This window comes from Gigantopelta aegis, chromosome 9 (assembly GCF_016097555.1).
Source record: "Gigantopelta aegis isolate Gae_Host chromosome 9, Gae_host_genome, whole genome shotgun sequence".
NCBI classification, from domain to species: Eukaryota; Metazoa; Mollusca; class Gastropoda; order Neomphalida; family Peltospiridae; genus Gigantopelta; species Gigantopelta aegis.
Window position 1 is genome coordinate 64,245,129 of NC_054707.1, and position 20,000 is coordinate 64,265,128.

Genomic DNA, 20,000 nt, shown 5'->3' on the forward strand with positions numbered 1-20,000 from the left:
GTGATTTTATTTCAATTTTAAATAATGATAAATTTACTTTGTTTTCAATCACATTTTACAATTAATTCAGCCTCAGCACAATATGAACGTAACTTTTGCATGGTTGTACATCTGTATGTGGTTGTTTATGTGCATGTGGTTGTTTGTTTGTGTATATGTGTTGACGTGTGTGTGCGCACGCAGGTGCGTATGTTTGTGTGTTTATATGTGCGCGCGTGTGTGTACATTAGAGTGTCCCTCTATTAAAATGTTTAAATTAATAATATTTCGGAATAGATGTTTCACAATTTGCTGGAGTGGAGGTATCCTGCTACATATAAATAAGATTAATTTAATTTAATTTAAATTTATTTTCGTGCTCATATCAAATAAGGTTCAAGCACGCTATCCTGGACACACAACTCAGCTTTCTGCCCAGGACAGAGGGTTAGTTATTAGTGGTTAGTGAGAGAGTAGAGGGTGTAGTGGTCTTACACCTACCTATTGAGCTCTGGGTGGGAGCCGGTAACGGGCTGCGAACCCAGTACCTACCAGCCTTATGTCTGATGGCTTAACCACAACACCAACGAGGCCGAATTAATTAGTATGAACACGAAGCTGGTCAGAACGTAGAACAGTGGTAAAGCGCTCGCTTGATGCGTGGTCGATTTAGGATCAATCCCCGTCGGTGGGCCCATTGGGATATTTCTCGTTCTAACCAGGGCACCACAACTGATCTATTAAAGGCCTGCCCGTGGGATGGTGCATACAGAAGATCATTGCAACCAATAGAACAATGTAGCGATTTTCCCTATAAGGCTATATGTTTGACATCCAATAGCTGATGATTAATAATTCATTGTGCTCTAGAGGTGTCGTTAAACAAAACAAACTATTACTTTAAAACGAAGCTAAAGTACAACAAAAAATGACTTATATTAATTATCTTTTAACCCCAAAATGTTACGTCAGCAACAGATCAACTGACAACCACCACAATCATCAGAACAATACCACCACCCCCACCACCCCCACCACCACCACCACCAGTATCTCCACCACGACCACCACTATCTCCACCACTGCCATCACCACAATCACCATAACCACAATCGCCATGATGGTCATCATCACCACCACCACAACCATAAGCACTACCACCATCACCATCATCACCACCACCACTAACAACAAAAAGCAACAACAATAAACAAACAAACAACATATCGCCATACGTAGAAATATATTAATGATTTCTTAAATATTTTTTTCCAGATCTATATAATAGGAAAATGACGAGTCTGACCGACATAGATGAGATCGTGAAAACGTGGGCGTGGGACACCTTCTCGAAAACGACATCTGGTAAAAAACTGAACTTCAAACAGGTTCGCCTTGACGTCGTCTGGGACAAAGTTCGATTCAGGTCCGAAGAGCCAATATTTCAGAAAAAGAAACACGCAGCGCTTCCTCATCCCCAGACTCTGATGGTCTCTACATTCACGAACCGAACAGAACAAGTACAAGAACACACCCTCAGAACCGAAAGACAGACGGTGTCGACGTGCAAAACATCAATCACCAATGGCTTCACCAAGGGATACAACCTTGGCCTCACCCTGGCGGTCCCCAACGATGTTCTACAAGCCACAGTGGGGTACGGAAAGGAAGTCACTGTTCAAAACAGCGAGGAGGACACCATACTGCGGTCAATCACGTGGTCCATAGACTCGACCGTGAAGGCGCAGCCCCGTCGTGAAACCACCGCCAAGCTGGAAGTGCAAGTGCATGAGTACAGCGCCAACTTCAGAGTCAACGTCCACATTACCGGTACTGTGCTGGTGAACATCTTTGATATTGTCGAAAACAAAGTCCAAATGACGGTGGAGAACGACATAGCCACGGTGCTCTACGACGCCCGAAGACGAAATACAGAACAGATCCCAAGGGAAGTGGACTTTAATAGGCGGGACGTAACCTGGCCCGTTTCTGGGGTTGTTGATTTTAACTATGGTGTATCCCAGAATATTGAAGTGGCCTGAGATACAGACAGTTTAATAACATTGTGGACTGAACACCCGTCGGAAAGAACTGCTGACTACAACTAGTTGACACGATTATTAGACATGATATTAGAAATGTATGATGTATTTTTCTTTCCAGGTTTCTTTCTCTTTCTCATTTGGTTTATTCACTCAGTTTTTTTTAAGTCACATGAGTCGAAAGTTCAAGTGACCTGTTTTCATTTGTCATCGTGCGTCACACACACACACACCACACACACACACACACACACACACACACACCCTTTAAGGTCCTGAGTGGTGGGGGAAAACTAAGCCTTTTTTAAAAATCGTCTCTATCTAATTTGTGAATGCTAATAATGTCAGGTCCCCAGTTTGTCAGATGTCACGGGAGGGGGTGAAGCTTACAAGAGTTATATAAAGAAATACATTAAACCGTAATTCCATCCGATCTATTATACCATGTCATACTAAATTTGGTAGGAAGCTTCCTTGACCCATGGAGAAGCAAATTTGTGAATGTGGTCATTCTGACCCCACCCTACCCCAGAAGTCTGAGGGGTGCGGCCTAAGGGGGAAAAACTACGACAATTTGTTTTTAATCTGCTCTTCCATAACTGTCAAACCTTGACACATGGAAAAATAAATTAGTGAATTTGGTCATTCTGATATACCCCAATCACCGAAAAATTAGGGGCGGGACCCAACAGGAAACATAAGCTATAACTGAATAGTCTTCGTATATAAAAAAGTAGATGGTTTATCAAAGTTGTTTGTTCCCGAAGAGGGGTGATATTTACTAGTCGTATAGATAACTGCATTTAAACTGTAATTTCTCCACAACTACTAGACTATTTCAAGCTAAAGTGGAAAACTTCCTTGACCCATGGATAATCAAAACCATGAATTTGATCATTCTGACCCCCCCCCCCCCCCCCCCCCCCCTTCCCTCGGAAAATGGGTATCCACGAATCTGGTAGGCAGGGTCAACAATTTACTCAGGTGACCGTTTGGACCGATGGGCCTCTTTGTGTTTTTTAATGCTTTTGTTTGTTTCTGGGTTTGTTTGTTTGTTTGTTTGTTTGTTTGTTTTTCTTTTTTAGATAGTTATTCTACAAAGAATTTCTGTATTTATGTAGATGTCTTACTTTAGTACAGCGAAATAAAATTATAAGAAAAGATGTTCTGTTTGATGTTTAATTCAGTGCTTTAGACGGAACATATTTTCCCACTTCCGATGAAGTTTTGATATGCATGTTACAACGGACGAGGGGGGGGGGGGCGACAAGGAGGGGGACGTAGCCCAGTAGCAACATGCATGCTTGATGCGTGTTCGGTATGGGATCGATCCCCGTCGGTGGGCCGATTGGGATATTTCTCGTTCCAGTCAGTACAACACGACTGATATATCAAAGGCCGTGGTATGTGCTATTCTGTCTGTGGGATAATGGATATAAAAGATCCTTGCTACTAATGAAACAATGTAGCGGGTTTCCTCTCTAAGACTATATGTCAAAATTACCACATGTCTGAAATCCAATAGCCGATGATTAATAAATCAATGTGCTCTAGTTGTGTCGTTAAAGAAAACAAACAAATACATGTAGAAGAAACGAAGTTTGGTTTGTTTAACGATCCTAGACTGACCGCGCATCAGGCGTGCGCTTTACCACTGGGCTACCTTAGTCGAGTGCTTTATAATTATTGACTGAACTAGATCCCGTCTTGAACTATTACTGGTTATGTTTCAAACCACAGCGTGTATTGAAAATTAACTACATTTACCTAACTTTAAATGAAACAATGTCTTGAAATGGCTGAATTAACATGTATCACACGCACTGGTGTAACCAGGATTGTTTATTGATGGGGTTGGGGAAGGGCAACTGCATTGGGGAGACAAGCAAATAAACAAGGAGGTAGAGGTAAAATTCAACGGAGACATGACCCTCATGCCCGCCCTTCCCCCAACCCCCTCCCGGCTACATCAGTGATCATACGACGTGTAATGCGTTTATGTATGTACGCTGCAGTCTGCATCTAGCTGTATGACTATCTGTATGTCTGTCTCTGTCTTTCTCTGTCTCTGTCTCTGCCTCTCTGTCTCTGTCTCGGTCTCTCTCTCTCTCTCTCTCTCTCTCTCTCTCTCTCTCTCTCTCTCTCTCTCTCTGTCTGTCTCTGTCTCTCTCTCTCTGTCTCTCTGTCTGTCTCTCTCTCTCTCTCTCTCTCTCTCTCTCTCTCTCTCTCTCTCTCTCTCTCTCTCTCTCTCTCTCTCTCTCTCTCTCTCTCTCTCTCTCTGTCTTCTCTGTCTCTCTCTCTCTGTCTCAGTCTCTCTCTCTCTCTCTCTCTCTCTCTCTCTCTCTCTCTCTCTCTCTCTCTCTCTCTCTTGAATTTTCTATTGGGGACAAACACATTCGGGGCGGGTGGGTGGTCTGAGGGTGGGGACAACCATATTGTCTTTTATAAGTCTTATGGAGCGACAGGTAGGTATGAAAGGTGGTGGGAAACAAAAGACGTAAAGTGGGGGTTGGGATGGGGTGGTGGGAGTAGGTGAATATGACCCCATTGTGTACGCCAATGGTCTCCATCTTTCTGGTGGGCCCATTGGGTCTATCAAAGGCTGTGATATGTGATATGAAAGATCCCTTGCTACATTAGGAAAAATGTAGCGGGTTTCCTCTGATGACTATGTGTCAGAATTACTAAGTATTTGACATCAAATAGTCAATTAAAACATTAATTAATAAATATGAGTATAACTGTAAAAATCTCCTCTACTGCTGTTTAGTGGATTTCACTAATACATTCAATACTGTTTGGACGGAAACCTTATTTCACCATGGAAAATGTAGTAATATTGCTTGTAGATTTGAAACTGGGTGTCCGGTAGCTACTACTATTGCAAAATACATAAAGCTTAAAAAACTTCCTTCTAATAGAATATAATGTTTAAAACAGTTTTTATGTATCATTAAAACTATATTAATGGTTGTAAATCGTAGCATGGCAATCTTTTGAACCTACAAACATACATAAACATTATAAAAAGTTATATAAAATTAAACATTAAACATTATATAAAATTAAACAATACTGTTAAAAACTGGTACAAGATACAATGATGGCACTATGTAGCAAATATGATAATATTTTTTACAAGAGCTACGTATTTAGATTTGCTACTCACAAAACAATTAACGTTGTCTGTCTAGATACTGAAATGTCTGTCTCTCTCTGTCTGTCTGTCTGTCTCGCTGTATGTCTGTCTGTCTGTCTGTCTGTCTGTCTCACTTTCTCTCTCTCTCTCTCTCTCTCTCTCTCTCTCTCTCTCTCTCTCTCTCTCTCTCTCTCTCTCTCTCTCTCTCTGTGTGTGTGTGTGTGTGTGTCTATCGCTCGCTCTATATCTCTTTCTCACTCTATCTACCTGTGTCTGTCTCTCTCTCTCTCTCTGCCTGCCTCTGTCTATCTCTATGTCTCTCTCTCTCTCTGTCTGTTTTTGTCTGTCTGTCTGTCTGTCTGTCTCTCTCTGTCCGTCACCCATTGGGCTATTTCTCGTTTCAGCCAGTGCACCACGACTGGCATATCAAAGGCCGTGGTATGTACTACTCTGTCTGTGGGATGGTGCATATAAAAGATCGCTTGCTGCTAATCGAAAGAGTATCCCATGAAGTGGCAACAGCGCGTTTTCTCTCTTAATATCTGTGTGGTCCTTAACCATATGCTTGACGCCATATAACCGTAATTAAAATGTGTTGAGTTTGTCGTTAAATAAAAACATTTCCTTCCTTCTCTCTCTGTCTTTCTGTCTTTATCGGTCTCTGTCTCTGTCTACCGGCCTCGGTGGCGTCGTGGTTAGGCCATCGGTCTAACGCATCGGCTGGTAGGTACTGGGTTCGGATCCCAGTCGAGGCATGGGATTTTTAATCCAGATGCCGACTCCAAATCTTGAGTGAGTGCTCCGCAAGGCTCAGTGGGTAGGTGTAAACCACTTGCACCGACCAGTGATCCATAACTGGTCCGATAAAGGCCATGGTTTGTGCTATCCTGCCTGTGGGAAGCGCAAATAAAAGATCCCTTGCTGCCTGTAGTAAACGAGTAGCCTATGTGGCGACAGCGGGTTTCCTCTAAAAGTCAGAATGTCCATATGTTTGACGTCCAATAGCCGATGCTAAGATAAAAAAAATCAATGTGCTCTAGTGGCGTCGTTAAATAAAACAAACTTTACTGTCTCTGTCTCTCTCTTTGTCTCTGTCTGACTCTGTCTCTTTGTCTCTGTCTCTATGCCTTTCTCTCTCTCTCTCTGTGTCTGTCTGTCTGTCTCTCTCTCTCTCTCTCTCTGTCTCTCTTGAGAGAGAGAGAGAGAGAGAGAGAGAGAGAGAGAGAGAGAGAGAGAGAGAGAGAGAGAGAGAGAGAGTGTGTGTTTGCAGTGTGGTGTGCAGTGTGTGGTGGTGTATGTGTGTGTTATAAAAAGTAAAGCTTGAGATGCTCGAACGGTATGCATATATATACAGTCAAACCTGTCCTAGCGGCTACCTGTATTTAGCGGTCACCTGCCTTAAGCGGCCACTTTTTTCCTCCCAAACGATTTGTAACGTAAATGCACCTGTAATAAACGGTCACCTGTCTAACGCGGCCAGGGATATTTAACAACAGCGATAAGATGCAGCAAATAACAGATTTTCACACCTCCAGGAATACTAGTACCCATTCAGTCCCTACATCTCAACTGTGTATCAATTAAGGAAGTACTGTATGACTATGGAAAGTATCTAATTACCTCTGGGTAGGCTACGCTTGACATTTGTAGATTCACTTATTATGACAATACACCGCATGAAGTAGAAATTAAATAATTAAATGGAAAGAGAAGACAAACTTGTTGAGAACGGTTAATTTAATACATTCCAGCTGCAGTTTTTCCTGAACATGTCAAATGTTTATTTATAGTAAACTGTGAAGCACTCATCCATTAATTAGCAGTAAAGACGCTAAAACAAGAAACAACAACGTATGTTTTAAAGACTATATGTCGCAACCTGTAATCAGCGGCCACATGTCTTAAGCGGCCATTTTTATCTACTCCCTTGTGTGACCGCTTAAGACAGGTTTCACAGATGGGTAATCGTAATCAGTAATCGTAATCGATTGTAATCGTAATCGATTACATTGTTTGAAAATGTCATGTAATCGCAATCGTAATCGATTACATTGCTAATGTAATCGTAATCAGCGATTACTTTCATGATTACTCATAATTATTTACTAAACTTAGATGTGCTTAGCATCAACTCCAGTAACAGTGCCTATAGTAGAAGCAGTACTGGTCAGTCAGTAGAACTGATCTCCCATTGTCTACTACTCTCATAGTAGAACTATTATTTGTCTTGAGAAACAGCGGATCATAACGTCTGGATTATCAAATGAATGTTACCCAGGGGATGAAGACACACATTCACACAATAGTATCTATCGTGTTTACGTTTACTATAAAACCACTTGAATGAATACAGTGTTCTAGCTAGCAATATGCCCCAGTTTTGTGTCCTAATTCATTGCCGTAAAAAAAATGAATATATATATATATATATATATATATATTAATAATAAAACACTTGCGTTCCTCTGAATGCATATACAGCGTTATCACGGGTCAACTAAGAAACGCTTGACAATATCTCGTTTTGTCACAGGTGTGAAAGTCCACCAATGGCACCGTACCGGCCTCGGTGGCGTAGTGGTTAAGCCATCGGACTACAGGCTGGTAGGTACAGGGTTCGCAGCCCGGTACCGGCTCCAACCCAGAGCGAGTTCTTAAGGGCTCATTGGGTAGGTGTAAGGCCACTACACCCTCTTCTCTCTCACTAAAAACTAACCAACTAACAACTAACCCACTGTCCTGGACAGACAGCCCAGATAGCTGAGGTGTGTGCCCAGGACAGCGTGCCTGAACCTGACTTGGATATAAGCACGAAAATAAGTTGAAATGAAATGAAATGGTACCGTGGCAAACTTTCTTTTGAAATTAAGCAAACACCCAGTTAAAAGTAGTCTATCACGAAAAACCTCGGTTTATTTTCCTTTAAAATAGCTTAAAACGTTTATACGTCTGATAAAAATTCCCGAAAGCTGATTTTAACAGATGTTCTACGAAACGCGGCGCTTCTAATGATACCAAAATAAACACACCCAGACCAAGATACTTGTAATTTTCACCGATACAATTGGATCCTTATACTATGGCACAAAGCAAGCATGACTGCAAATCGATTCATTAATAATAGTCATTTTTAGAATGTCAACAATTAAATGCAATGAGCAACTTGTGCACATGTATACGTGTGCAGATATCAATTTAATTATTTATTTACTTGTTTGTTCCTTTCTTTCCTTCTTTATTTCTTCATTTATAGATTTTTTTTAAATAATAATTTATTTTAATTTGTGGATGGTATTAAATGGTATAATTTCTACAAACAATAAAAAAAAAACAAGTAATAGTGATCAGACAGTTTGCAATTACTAATTATGGCTTATTTCAATAATATAACAAAATATATATGTTATGCATTGATACAATAATTATACCTATGGTCATGGGTACCTTTTCGTCAACAATCCAAATTTAAGAATAATAAATCTGGTTTTGAAAACTGATTCCCTCCCTGCAGTATACATACGTTTATAAATGTTTGAAATAATTTAATCAATAATCCAAAATTATCCATTATGTCTTTCAATGAATGAAATCGGTATGGTTGTAAAATAAAGTGCATAACATCATTTCATTATTTGTGTAGATTTGTGGAAATGTAACCACGATTGTAATCATGATTGCTAGACAATGTATTCGCAATCGTAATCGATTACTTTCAATTATCTTGTAATCGTAATCGTAACATTCTAAAGTAATCGTAATCGATTACTTTTGTCAAGTAATCGCCCCATCTCTGATATATATATATATATATATATATATATATATATATATATATATATATATATATATATATATATATATATATGTATATACATATCTATATCTATATATACATCTATATACATATATACATATACATATACATATACATACACACACACACACACACACACACACATATATATATATATATATATATATATATATATATATATATATATACATACACATATCTATCTACATCTATCTATCTATCTATCTATCTATCTATCTCAATATCTATACATACATACATACATACATGGGACAATTTGTGAGGCCAGAAAGGATTTAATTATCCCCTGCGCCAGTGCGTTAATATCTATGTATGTAACAGTCAACCTCGACATACATACAGTATATAGATATTCATACATCAATACATACTAGCCAGTGCCAGGTCTGCCCACTGTTTCATGCACGTAAGCGGGATCGACCGCGTTGATTGTAGGCCCCATGCATATGGATGAGTTAAAGAACTTCCTTTTATGGAAGCTTCGATAGCTCAGAGCGTATCGTGGTTAGTCTTGCAATTTGCGGGCGATTCGGTGCCACAGGTTCGAGTCCCAGCAACGGCATGGGACAATTTGTGAGGCCAGAAAGGATTTAATTATCCCCTGCGCCAGTGCGTTAATATATATGTATGTAACAGTCAACCTCGACATACATACAATATATAGATATTCATACATCAATACATACATACATACATACATACATACATACATACATACGTACGTACGTACGTACATGTACATGCACATATTGAAAAATAATCAGGAGGAAAAATACCGGCTCACAAGTGGGTTTGAAAAACAAAACAAAAAAGACCCCAATCTATTTTAAGATAAATAAATAAATAAATACATCAGGCTACTTCGTGTCTAACATTTTCACAACAGCCTTTCAAACAATCTACGAGCTTGTTCCACGACTTGCGTTATGCTTATAAATAGCTTGGTTAACCGTGTATTGTGCCATTGCGTGCTAGCATTATTCCGTTGCGCTGCTAGACACCGATCAATGTACCCGTATGTAAGACGACATTACGCACATGGAATTCCCATGCTTGTTATTTATATTTAGAGGCGGAATTCCCAGTGAGCTGTGGACTGACTAATGCTGTATATAAGAGATGTGTTGACAGAAACAATTCCAATCAGTCTAGGAGACGCAGCATCACGGACACAAACTACTAGTACCCTGATAAGCGCTGAGTCAAAGAGACGTAAGTTGTTAATTTTTACATTTATTTATTTATTTATTTATTTATTAATTTATTAATTCATTTATTTATTCAAAGCTAAACAATTTTTGGGGTTTTCAAAGTTATGTTTTTCAAAGTGCTGTCAAACAAATTAATAATAAATATATACAAACATTTATTATTATAGTTTCAGGGGCGACGCAGACGTACCACTGTGTGTGTGTGTGTGTGTGTGTGTGTGTGTGTGTGTGTGTGTGTGTGTGTATGTTATATTTGTTGTATCTGTGAAAATGGTCTTCACAGGCGAATTTATTTGAAAGGAGAGTCTGGCATCCTTGAGCCACTACGCTCGTATTGTGTTCAATAGTGTTACGTTGTTTGACATTCTGTTTTAATTACTTTTCATTTTTGTACCTAATTACGATTTAAGCACCCTGTCTGAGGCAAACACCTCAGCTATCTGGACAGGCCGTCCAAGACAGTGAACTAGCACTCACCATTTTTCACCACAGCTGGCGAATCAATGGACCCCGGTGATACAATGGGTGCTTGTGCTACCCGATACCCCGTGTGTTTATATTTATCGTTTGTCAGTCGATATTCAATAATAGCCGTCTTGCAAAATACAGTGTAACTGTGTTTATATGAAATGTTATAATGTATGGCTTGCCTAAGTTTCTAGATTTCCAAAATATTTGTTGTTGTTTGATTCTCTTTTTCTTTTTTTTATAAAGCATCGTGTTTTTATTTTGGGATATAACAGTTGATTTAAATTTTAAAAATAAATTATTATTTTGTTATTATTATTTAGATCTGTTAATAATGTATTTATGTTATTATTTCAGAAGACAATGTCTAATATCACAGACCTGGACAAGGTGATAAAAGAGTGGGCATGGACTTGGTATACCAAGACGAGTTCCCGAATCTTCAGGCTGAACTACGAAGAGGCAGACTTGGAGGTCGTGTGGGACAAGGTGAAGGACACGCAAGGAATTACTGAAACGTATGACGTCACGCCAGCCGAGGCAGAATCCAAAGTGCTCTTCACGTCAACGTATAAGAATGACACGGAAGAAGAACACGAGCACACGTTTAAAACAGAGCGCGACACGGTGTGCACGTGCTCCACGCAAGTGTCCAAGGGCTTCACCAAGAGCTTTGGTCTCGAGATTGCGTTAGCGGTCCCCAATAAAGTACTAGAGGCCACAGCCAAATTTGGAAAGGAGATTCACGTGAACGCTACCGACCAGAAAACGAAAGAGGAAAGGTTAATGTGGTCCGTGGACACGAAGGTGAAGGCGCCTGCGAGGAAACACACCATTGCCCAGCTGGAGGTTAACGAGGAGAAGTACAAGACGAAGTTCAAGACGACAGTCAGACTCCAGGGAGACGTAGTCGTCAATATCCGGAGAGCCAAGGACAGGAAACTGGAAAAGACCATCGAAAATGATATTGCGACAATTCTACGAGATACACGACGTAAGATACCCGTGGATGTTCAGATAAAAGATAAATACGTGCTCTGGCCAGTGTCCGGAGAGATGCAGTTTACCTATGGCGTGTCTCAAAATGTCAGAGTTAAAACGGGTCAGCAGGGTGAAGATGGGAATCCAGAATTAGGCCTGTATCCTCAAATGTCTCGGTCTCAGAGCAACAGGGTTCTGTATGGTATCTAGACATATATCGGGCCATCGCCGATAACCTTGGAGCTTTTGTCTTGTTATTACTTTGAAAAACAAAAATAACAATCAAAAACAAAGAACACGGTTTCTGTCATTTTGTGCTTCTTCTGAATACCAATGCGATACTTAGAACGCATCTCAGTATAACTTAGTTGCATATTATGTACTTACTAGCAAGACCCACTATTGTTAAGAGAACGAACATTTGGACCAACCAGCTAGCTGCTTCAAACAATTATGACTTCATCTAAAAGAACATTCCAAAATGGATGAACATTTAACGAATTCTCAATGAATCAATAGCAACAAGCTGGATTTACTTTAACACAATAGTTGGACATACTGTTGTAAGTTTGAATAATACAGTGGCGAATCAAAATGAGGCGAGAGCCTGATGTTTACGGATTGTAATTCTTATATTAGCTATGAGTGGAAGACAGTAGGGACAATCCTAATAAGATTTAGTTTTCTACCAAACGAGGGTGAAGTCCAGTGCCATGTGGACCCACGTATGCCTAAATCTACCCCTATTTCAGATATTTAAAACAACTACTAATACTTCAAACACACACGTAATGGTGTCTAATGTCTACAGTTAACACAGAATCTTTAATTTATCACTGAATTTGATTTATTTGTTCATTTGTTTTTAAATGTATATTTATTTACATCTCTAAATACCCTTCCGTTTCGCTTCTTTGTATGTACATGTCAAACTGTATGTTAGTTGTGTGTAAAGAAAAAAAGAAGTTGTCTCATATATGTGAAATAAATAACTCAATATGTTTCGTGTTGTTTTTATCTACAGATATTATATATACATGTGCAAAACTACATACTTATGATACAATGAAGCCATATGTTGAAGCCTAAATGTGGACTAAAGCCATAGACTACCGTAGACGAGAGAAATATTGGGGATTTACCACCACTGGTAGATTTACAGTACTTTGTGATCTCTGCTTTTACGGTAACTAATAATTAACTTTATAAAAATTGTTTTGATAAAAACATAGGTTGACTGCATTAATGAGACACACGCACACACACACACACATATATATATACTCTTCAAAAAAGTAAGGGAACCTGAAATATTAATGTTAATATTAACTATCAGACCGAACAGACGTCCTAGTATAGAACGTTCAGGTCTGTTTACCAACACACCGAAACACATTTCATAGTTTGCACGTGCATCACGCAGATGCCCCGTACTCTATTTTGACAATTTCCAGGAAGGTCGATTAATCACTGTGGAACATTATTTCTGTCAATCTTTTTCATTCTGTTGATCATACAGTTGTTATTGTTTTGGTTTTAGTCATTTTTATTGTTTGAATTTGCGATTTACGTATAAAAAAACGTCAACTTTCAAATTTCACTTCTGACCCCAATCGTCCTTCAAATCTTTGGTGGTCATAAAACCTACTGTAATACTGAACTACCGGATGTAATGTTTGCCCAATTAATTCACTATTATCATATAACCATTCCCCACAGTTAATATACCTTAAAATGTGGCAATTGTAAATTCTTATTAGAGTCCCTCTACTTTTTTATGAAGAGTATATTCCAAAAATTCAGTTCGCCTTATATTGTCTTGTTCACATAGGTCATACGTTTTGGAAAATTGCTGGTTATTATCTGTGATTTGGATCTCCTCCTACGGTATAATGCATAGTCGTCGGATCAGTGGGGAATTTTTACCTTTTCGCTTATTAATAACATTAAAAAGATTCCTGTGTCATATCCCGCTACACAGGTGCCCCCCCCCCCCCTCCCAATACAAAATCCTGCCTACGCCACTGCGTCGGATGCGTGGTGGGGGCGGATCTGTGTGGAACTCGCCCTCAGTTCTAAACATTATGCATGGCTCTCCCTCAGCTGAGCGATGAACTGGTGGTTTGTTTTTCACATGTCCGATATTTGGTGCGGTGCGGGCGTAACTACCGCAAATCGCTCATATGTGTACATACTGATGCTGATAACCATAGAAGCGAGTTTTTTTATCCGTCCATTTTTTTTCAGCTCTGGGCCAGAATACACGCACTTGAAAAATGGCCCATAATATAACCAATGCCCGTGTTATTTTATTCCACATATAACGTCGAATTTTCAAAGCGTGGTTTTAAAAAATGCAGGTGTTTAAAACATTGTAAATGTATATAATGTAGTTACCCACATGTAACAGAAAAAACGAGTTTTGTAAATTCGGCCCATAGTGTTTATGTGGAAAAGTTAATGTTTCTCGTGCACCTTGCTTTCCAATAAAAACCGGCCTCGGTGGCGTCGTGGTTAGGCCATCGGACAACAGGCTGGTTCGGATCCCAGTCGAGGCATGGGATTTTTAATCCAGATACCGACTCCAAACTCTGAGTGAGTACTCCGCAAGGCTCACTGGGTAGGCCCCTGCGCGTGCTGTAATCTCACCGTGGTGCAGGGGTGTAACATTCTCTTTGAGAATGGCCAATACAGCACAAATTGAAGTTTAGAGTAAAATTCGGTGTCCGTAAAATTCTTTGATATTTGTATTTGTATTTTTGCACAGTTCTTTACACTGTTTTTGTTTGAACCTTGAATTTTTATATTGATGTTGATCATCACTTTATTTATTTGCATTACCATAGTTTGACACCCAATAGCCGATGTATTTTTCGTGCTGGGGTGTCGTTAAACATTCATTCATTCATTCATTCAATGGGTAGTTGTAAACAAAGGCCATGGTTTGAGCTATCCTGCCTGTGGGAAGCGCAAATAAAAGATCCCTTGCTGTTAATCGGAAAGAGTAGCCCATGAAGTGGCGACAGCGGGTTTCCTATCAAAATCTGTGTGGTCATTAACCATATGCCTGACACCATATAACCATAAAGGGAATGTGTTCTTTCTTTTTTTCCAATAAAATATTATCTCTTACACGAACGAAGGCTTTGTAAATTCGGCCAAATAGTGTTTATGTGGAAATCTTTAAACATTTATATCTTGTTTCCATCATTTCAATAAAGTGTCATCTCTTACTCCAACGAAAGCCCACACAAAAAACGCATGCAACATGCTGCAATTGCCTGTTTGTCCAGGCTTCTTCTGTTTTGTTTAGCTATTGTCTACTATCCATACGATACAACATGTCTTACATCTCGATAGTTCTAGGCTTCTGCCCTCATTGCCAATGTCGTGCCTTCAATTCCGCCTAGTCCACAATACACTCACTACACGTAGCTCTCGTAAGAGTCAGACGGATCTCGAACTTCGAGCGTTAGGAAAGTAGCATGTGTGTCCGCCTCCATCGCGCACTGGCCGTCGAGAAGGTCGTTTGCGTTGAAGAAGGTTCGAATCTCGCCCAGAGTTGCCAAGTTGTCGCTGCTCTCGGTGAAGCAGTGGCAGTCCACGGAATACGTCAGGGACGCCAGGGCTCCGAGTCTGTCCTTCACGTGGTCGCTCACATGGACCGGCTTCGCCTTGGAGTTGTCCTGGTAGATGGGCTCGATCAAGACGAGGAAGACGTCATCGCCATCTATAATATAATAAAACAACTCAAGTTTTCTTTTTAATTTTTGTAACATCCGTGGCATGATATGGGGGGGGGGGGGGGGGGGGGGGGTAGGGTTCGAATGTGAACCTAGCGGATCGTCTTGTCTTGTCATTTTCAATGGACACCTGTATAGTCTAATACCGTGGTATGTGCTTTCCTGTCTGTGGTAAGTGCTCATAAAAGATCCTAGCTGTTTGTAGAAGAAGAAAAAAATGTAGCGGGTTTCCTCTCTAAGACTATAAGTCAAAATTACCAAATGTTTGACATCCAATAGCCGATGATTAATAAATCAATGTGCTATAGTGGTGTCGTTAAACAAAACAAACACACTTTTTTACTAGGTACTTTCTGATGGCCTTATACTTTACCACATACCCCTTGCTTGTTTGAGTGCGGCCTTGGCGTCGTCCTCGTTCTGTTTGTGGCAGGGGGCGAACAACAGCAGTGGACTGACGACCATCAGGTTCTGTGGTTTACACGCCTTCATCGTCACGTTCGCCCTGCTCTCCACGTACTGCACCGTCTGAGTCTCGATGTTGCTTCCTTTAGGGAAGTAGTAGAATACTGCAATAAAAGTAATATAATCAAAAAGCAGAAGAAGAAAAAAACAACCCCAAAATTAAAGGTACTTGATCAGTTTTTTTGGTTTTCATTTTCTTTTAAACACAATTCCTGGCGTCTTCTTCAGATATAGGAAAAAGAGGGGGGGGGGGGGGGGTCGCTGACAGAGTTAATACATCAAATGGTTGGTCAATTGTGTATGCTATTTCTGCCTAAAGCTTGATTTCTTTTTTGACATAATCATTGTTTCGCATTATACCTATAAATATAAAAAACATCTGGCATTCACCAACCCGAAATTAATTTGAAATGTTTCCCAACAACCTAACGATTCAGCAGGGTGCATTTCTGAAAAGTACTTAAAAGCCTCAATATAATCAAAATTCAGCTTCTGTAGATATTATAATATCCAAGAACAAACCAAATGAACAGAAATTAATATCCTAGTAAAATAAATACAAAACAGAAAAGAAAAGAAAAACTAAAAGATCACTTCATTTTAATCACGATTGTGATACCCATTTAAAACTAATAACTAAAAGACAAAATCGAAAAACTGAAAATTTCACACCGTCATTAAGATCATTTATTGATATTGTACATCAAACGGAATCCACTTTGAAATAATTATACAGAAAAAGCCGAAATAAAATTAAATGCTGAGGGAAAAAACCCACATCCATGTTTATTACTGAAGTAATGTCGGAAATAGAATAAAAATTATTTTCGTCGCTTATGTCTTTCATATTAAACTGACAAGTAAATATTTTGTAAATATCTATTTAATGATACTCTACCTAATATAACATTTACTTGTTTGGGCTCTCATTGATGTACAAGATGCTGTTTACTCTTGAAATTAAATGAGAGCCCAAACAAGTAAATGTTAAATTAGGTAGAATATCATTAAATAGATATTTACAAAATATTTACTGGTCAGTTTAATATGAAAGAAATAATCGACGAAAATCAGTTTTATTCTATTTCCGACACTACTTTAGTCAAGCGTGTTGAGCAAACACATGCTACATGAGACCCTACTGATGTTCTTCCAGTATATATTAAACAGAAAATAACATCAAATAATTTAAAAGTCTTACCATCCAAGTTTTTTGAGCTGCTAAAACTGACATTTGGAACTGGCGTGACATTTACAGATGGTTTTATGTTGTCAGCCGGCTGTATGTGTGAACCTGGTGGTGGAGGAAGATTTGGTATCGGAGAATTCGAAACTGCGGCTACTGGTCGAGGAATGGTCCACGCCTGATCGAATCCTGTTGACGTCTGGGGAGCAGAAACAGTTGTTGCGGGTCTAGCAACTTTCCACGCGTCCTCAAATTTTGATGACGTAACAGTTGGCTGTTGTACTGGAACAACTTGTAATGACGAAGATGTCGTTTGCTGTGAAGTAAGGTTTTGGGTCGGTGCATGTGGGGTGTTTACTATTTGTATAGTTCCCTGATTTCTAGTGACATTTGGAGAAGGTGGGGATTGATGCAGCGAGTTTGTCTGCACGGTCAAAGTACGAAACTGAGGCTCAACCTGACTAGCTGTCGGTAAAGCAGACGACCACTTCTTGCCTTGAGAGATTTGTTTGACAACCTTCTTAATTTCGTGCATAGCGTTCTGGTTATCTAGCTTGAACATTTTGAAGGCGTCTGTATTTGAAAAGAAAAGAACGCACGAACCGCCAACTCTGTTTCTCGTCTGCACTTCTAATGTGTCTAAAAACCGAGACAAGTCGTCTGAATCCTTCCCTCTATCAGACACCGTCTTAATCAAAACCAGAAATACGTCTGGACCATCTATGGAAGACATTAAAGAACAAAACAATTACTATTATAAAAATTGGCTTTCGAACTCAAAACATGTATCATATTCATAAGTAGCCTACAGAATTTAAACGGAAGGCCTTAAACAATATTCCTTAAAAATGTTGTAACTTTTTATAGTTATCAAACATTTTCTAAGTTAAAAAAATAGAATAACAACAATTAGTACTGCAGTCACAGTGGATTCTAAAGCATCACCAAGTCATTTCCGCCACCTCATCAACCCCCCCCCCCCCTCCCCCGATGTTTTCGGTCTACACATGTAGGTCCCCCCCCCCCCCAACCATTCCACACACGATTAAACCATTAAAACATGATTATACTGTTATTTAAAGGGTTTGGCTTTGGTAATTTTTGGCATGCTTCCACCAAATGACTTAATTGTATACCTTTCGTGGACACAACCTTTGTGCGCCCACTGTAATTAGAGTTCAATACCTCACAGTGCGTGCGGTCCCACTGTTGCGTCTGATGCGTCTGCGGTTTGCATGTTGGCCATATACACCCCCTATACGATTATTTCATTGCGGCTGACTGCTCGCGTTTTTAGACCCACGTATCCAGTCTAGACGCTCTCATTGAAACTAATGTACAGTATTTCGATTTCCTTTTTTGACGGACCGCACGCATGCGCCGCATCCAATCTATATGCGCCTTTTTAAGATAAAGCTGCCACACGAACTGCTTATCGGGCTGCTGGTGCTCTTTTGTATTTGCCAGCGCGGGCGGTCCTTTCTCCCACCCACCCCAACCCTTTTCCTGTCCTGGACGGAGAAGACGGCCGAAGCCGGCACCTGCGCCCATGACAGGCGTGCGCTACAACAGATCGTTCTGAATGTGCACGTAAAATCCTATGACCTGAACTGAATGCTTACCTCGCACCGAGTCGAGGAGAGCTGTGGCGTCTCTGTTGGAGCTGTATGTGACAGGACAAATCATGATGAGTAGCGGGCCCTTGTCACTGCCAATGACGTCCTTCTTGGAGCACGGCCACAGCGAGATCCCGCAGTGCTTCTCCACAAACTTCATAGTCCGCACCACCACCGGAGTCTCCAACTCGTAGAAGCATGGCACTGGATGGGAAAATGGCGAGAAATTTAACAAAATCCGGTGGGTTTTTTTAAAATGATAGACTCCCTCGGCAGTTTAGGGCGGGACGTAGCTCGAGTCACATCTAGCCCTTCCCTTATTCATAGTCACCTCAAGCCGTCCCCTTATTCATAGTCACCTCTAGCCGTCCCCTTATTCATACGACAAAATCATATGAATAAGGGGAGTGCTAGAGGTGACTCGAGCTAGGCGGGACATAGCCTAGAGGTAAAGCGCTCGGTTAATAGGCCTACGCGGTAAGACTACGATCGATCCCTGTCGGTGGGCCCATTAGGCAATTTCTCGTTCTAGCCAGTGCACCACGACTGGTATATAAAAGGCCATGATATATGCTATCCTGCTACTAATGGAAAAATGTAGCGGTATATCCATATTATAGTTTAAGCAGGAACTATTTAATAGCAGAATCCTTTCTTGTAATTCATTACAAAAAATTATTTATTGACTTCGAACCACAATATGAAATGTATTAAAAGAATGTTTCTAAAGAGAAATATATCGGTTTAAACTGAATATATATTGTAACTAGTACACAAGTAGCGCACGATTCATTTGTTTTAAAAGTAGTTATCTTGGTCATGTGGGCTCAATAACTAAATAAATGACTTGGCTTGTATTGACTTGGCTTGTCTTGTCTTGTCTTGCCTTATCTTGTATTGTATTGTAAATCTAGTTTTCTGTCTAGTATTTATTACCAAAAAAAACAAAAACACAAATACAAACAAAACATCCAGTAGTGTTGGTGAAAATAATTCACAGTGACAGAGACAAGGGTCATGGGCGGATCCAGAAAATATTTTTAGGGGGGGACCAAAAAAGAAGGGCACATTGACTCGTCAAAAGGGCACCTTACTACAAGTTTTGATATTTACAATTAATATGAATTCCTACAGTTCTACGTCATAATATACTAGCAATAATGAAGTAAATTGGCGTCACTCGCGTTAGAACCTCAATGGGGCCCCATTGAGACTCAATAACACAGACACATATCTGCAAGCTTGCGCATTTACACGAAAATCTTGATTTCATTTATCTACAATATAATTATTGTTTACTTAAAAAAAAAAAAATTCTACAAACAAAAAGGGCAC

The 20,000-nt window shown here is 39.8% G+C and overlaps 3 protein-coding genes across 3 annotated transcripts in view; 2 read left to right on the top strand and 1 right to left on the bottom strand.

Annotated features, from left to right (window-relative positions):
• LOC121380974 overlaps positions 1 to 3,179 on the top strand; it is a 3,466-nt gene extending 287 nt beyond the window's left edge. The window contains exon 2 of the mRNA XM_041510032.1: positions 1,255 to 3,179. Coding sequence (XP_041365966.1) covers positions 1,272 to 2,021 — 750 coding nt within the window. The 5' untranslated portion in view covers positions 1,255 to 1,271 and the 3' untranslated portion in view covers positions 2,022 to 3,179. The remainder of the gene's footprint in view (positions 1 to 1,254) is intronic.
• A 6,872-nt stretch (positions 3,180 to 10,051) lies between these two features.
• LOC121380676 lies at positions 10,052 to 12,657 on the top strand. The gene is made up of 2 exons (XM_041509615.1): positions 10,052 to 10,207; positions 11,032 to 12,657. Exon 2 carries the CDS (start codon positions 11,038 to 11,040, stop codon positions 11,863 to 11,865), a length of 828 nt encoding a protein of 275 aa, XP_041365549.1. The 5' UTR covers positions 10,052 to 10,207; positions 11,032 to 11,037; the 3' UTR covers positions 11,866 to 12,657.
• Positions 12,658 to 14,737: 2,080 nt separating this feature from the next.
• LOC121382320 overlaps positions 14,738 to 20,000 on the bottom strand; it is a 6,151-nt gene continuing 888 nt past the window's right edge. The window contains exons 2-5 of the mRNA XM_041511900.1: positions 18,672 to 18,869; positions 17,065 to 17,769; positions 15,779 to 15,967; positions 14,738 to 15,385 (exon numbers count right to left, since the gene is read on the bottom strand). Coding sequence (XP_041367834.1) covers positions 15,081 to 15,385; positions 15,779 to 15,967; positions 17,065 to 17,769; positions 18,672 to 18,869 — 1,397 coding nt within the window. The 3' untranslated portion in view covers positions 14,738 to 15,080. The remainder of the gene's footprint in view (positions 15,386 to 15,778; positions 15,968 to 17,064; positions 17,770 to 18,671; positions 18,870 to 20,000) is intronic.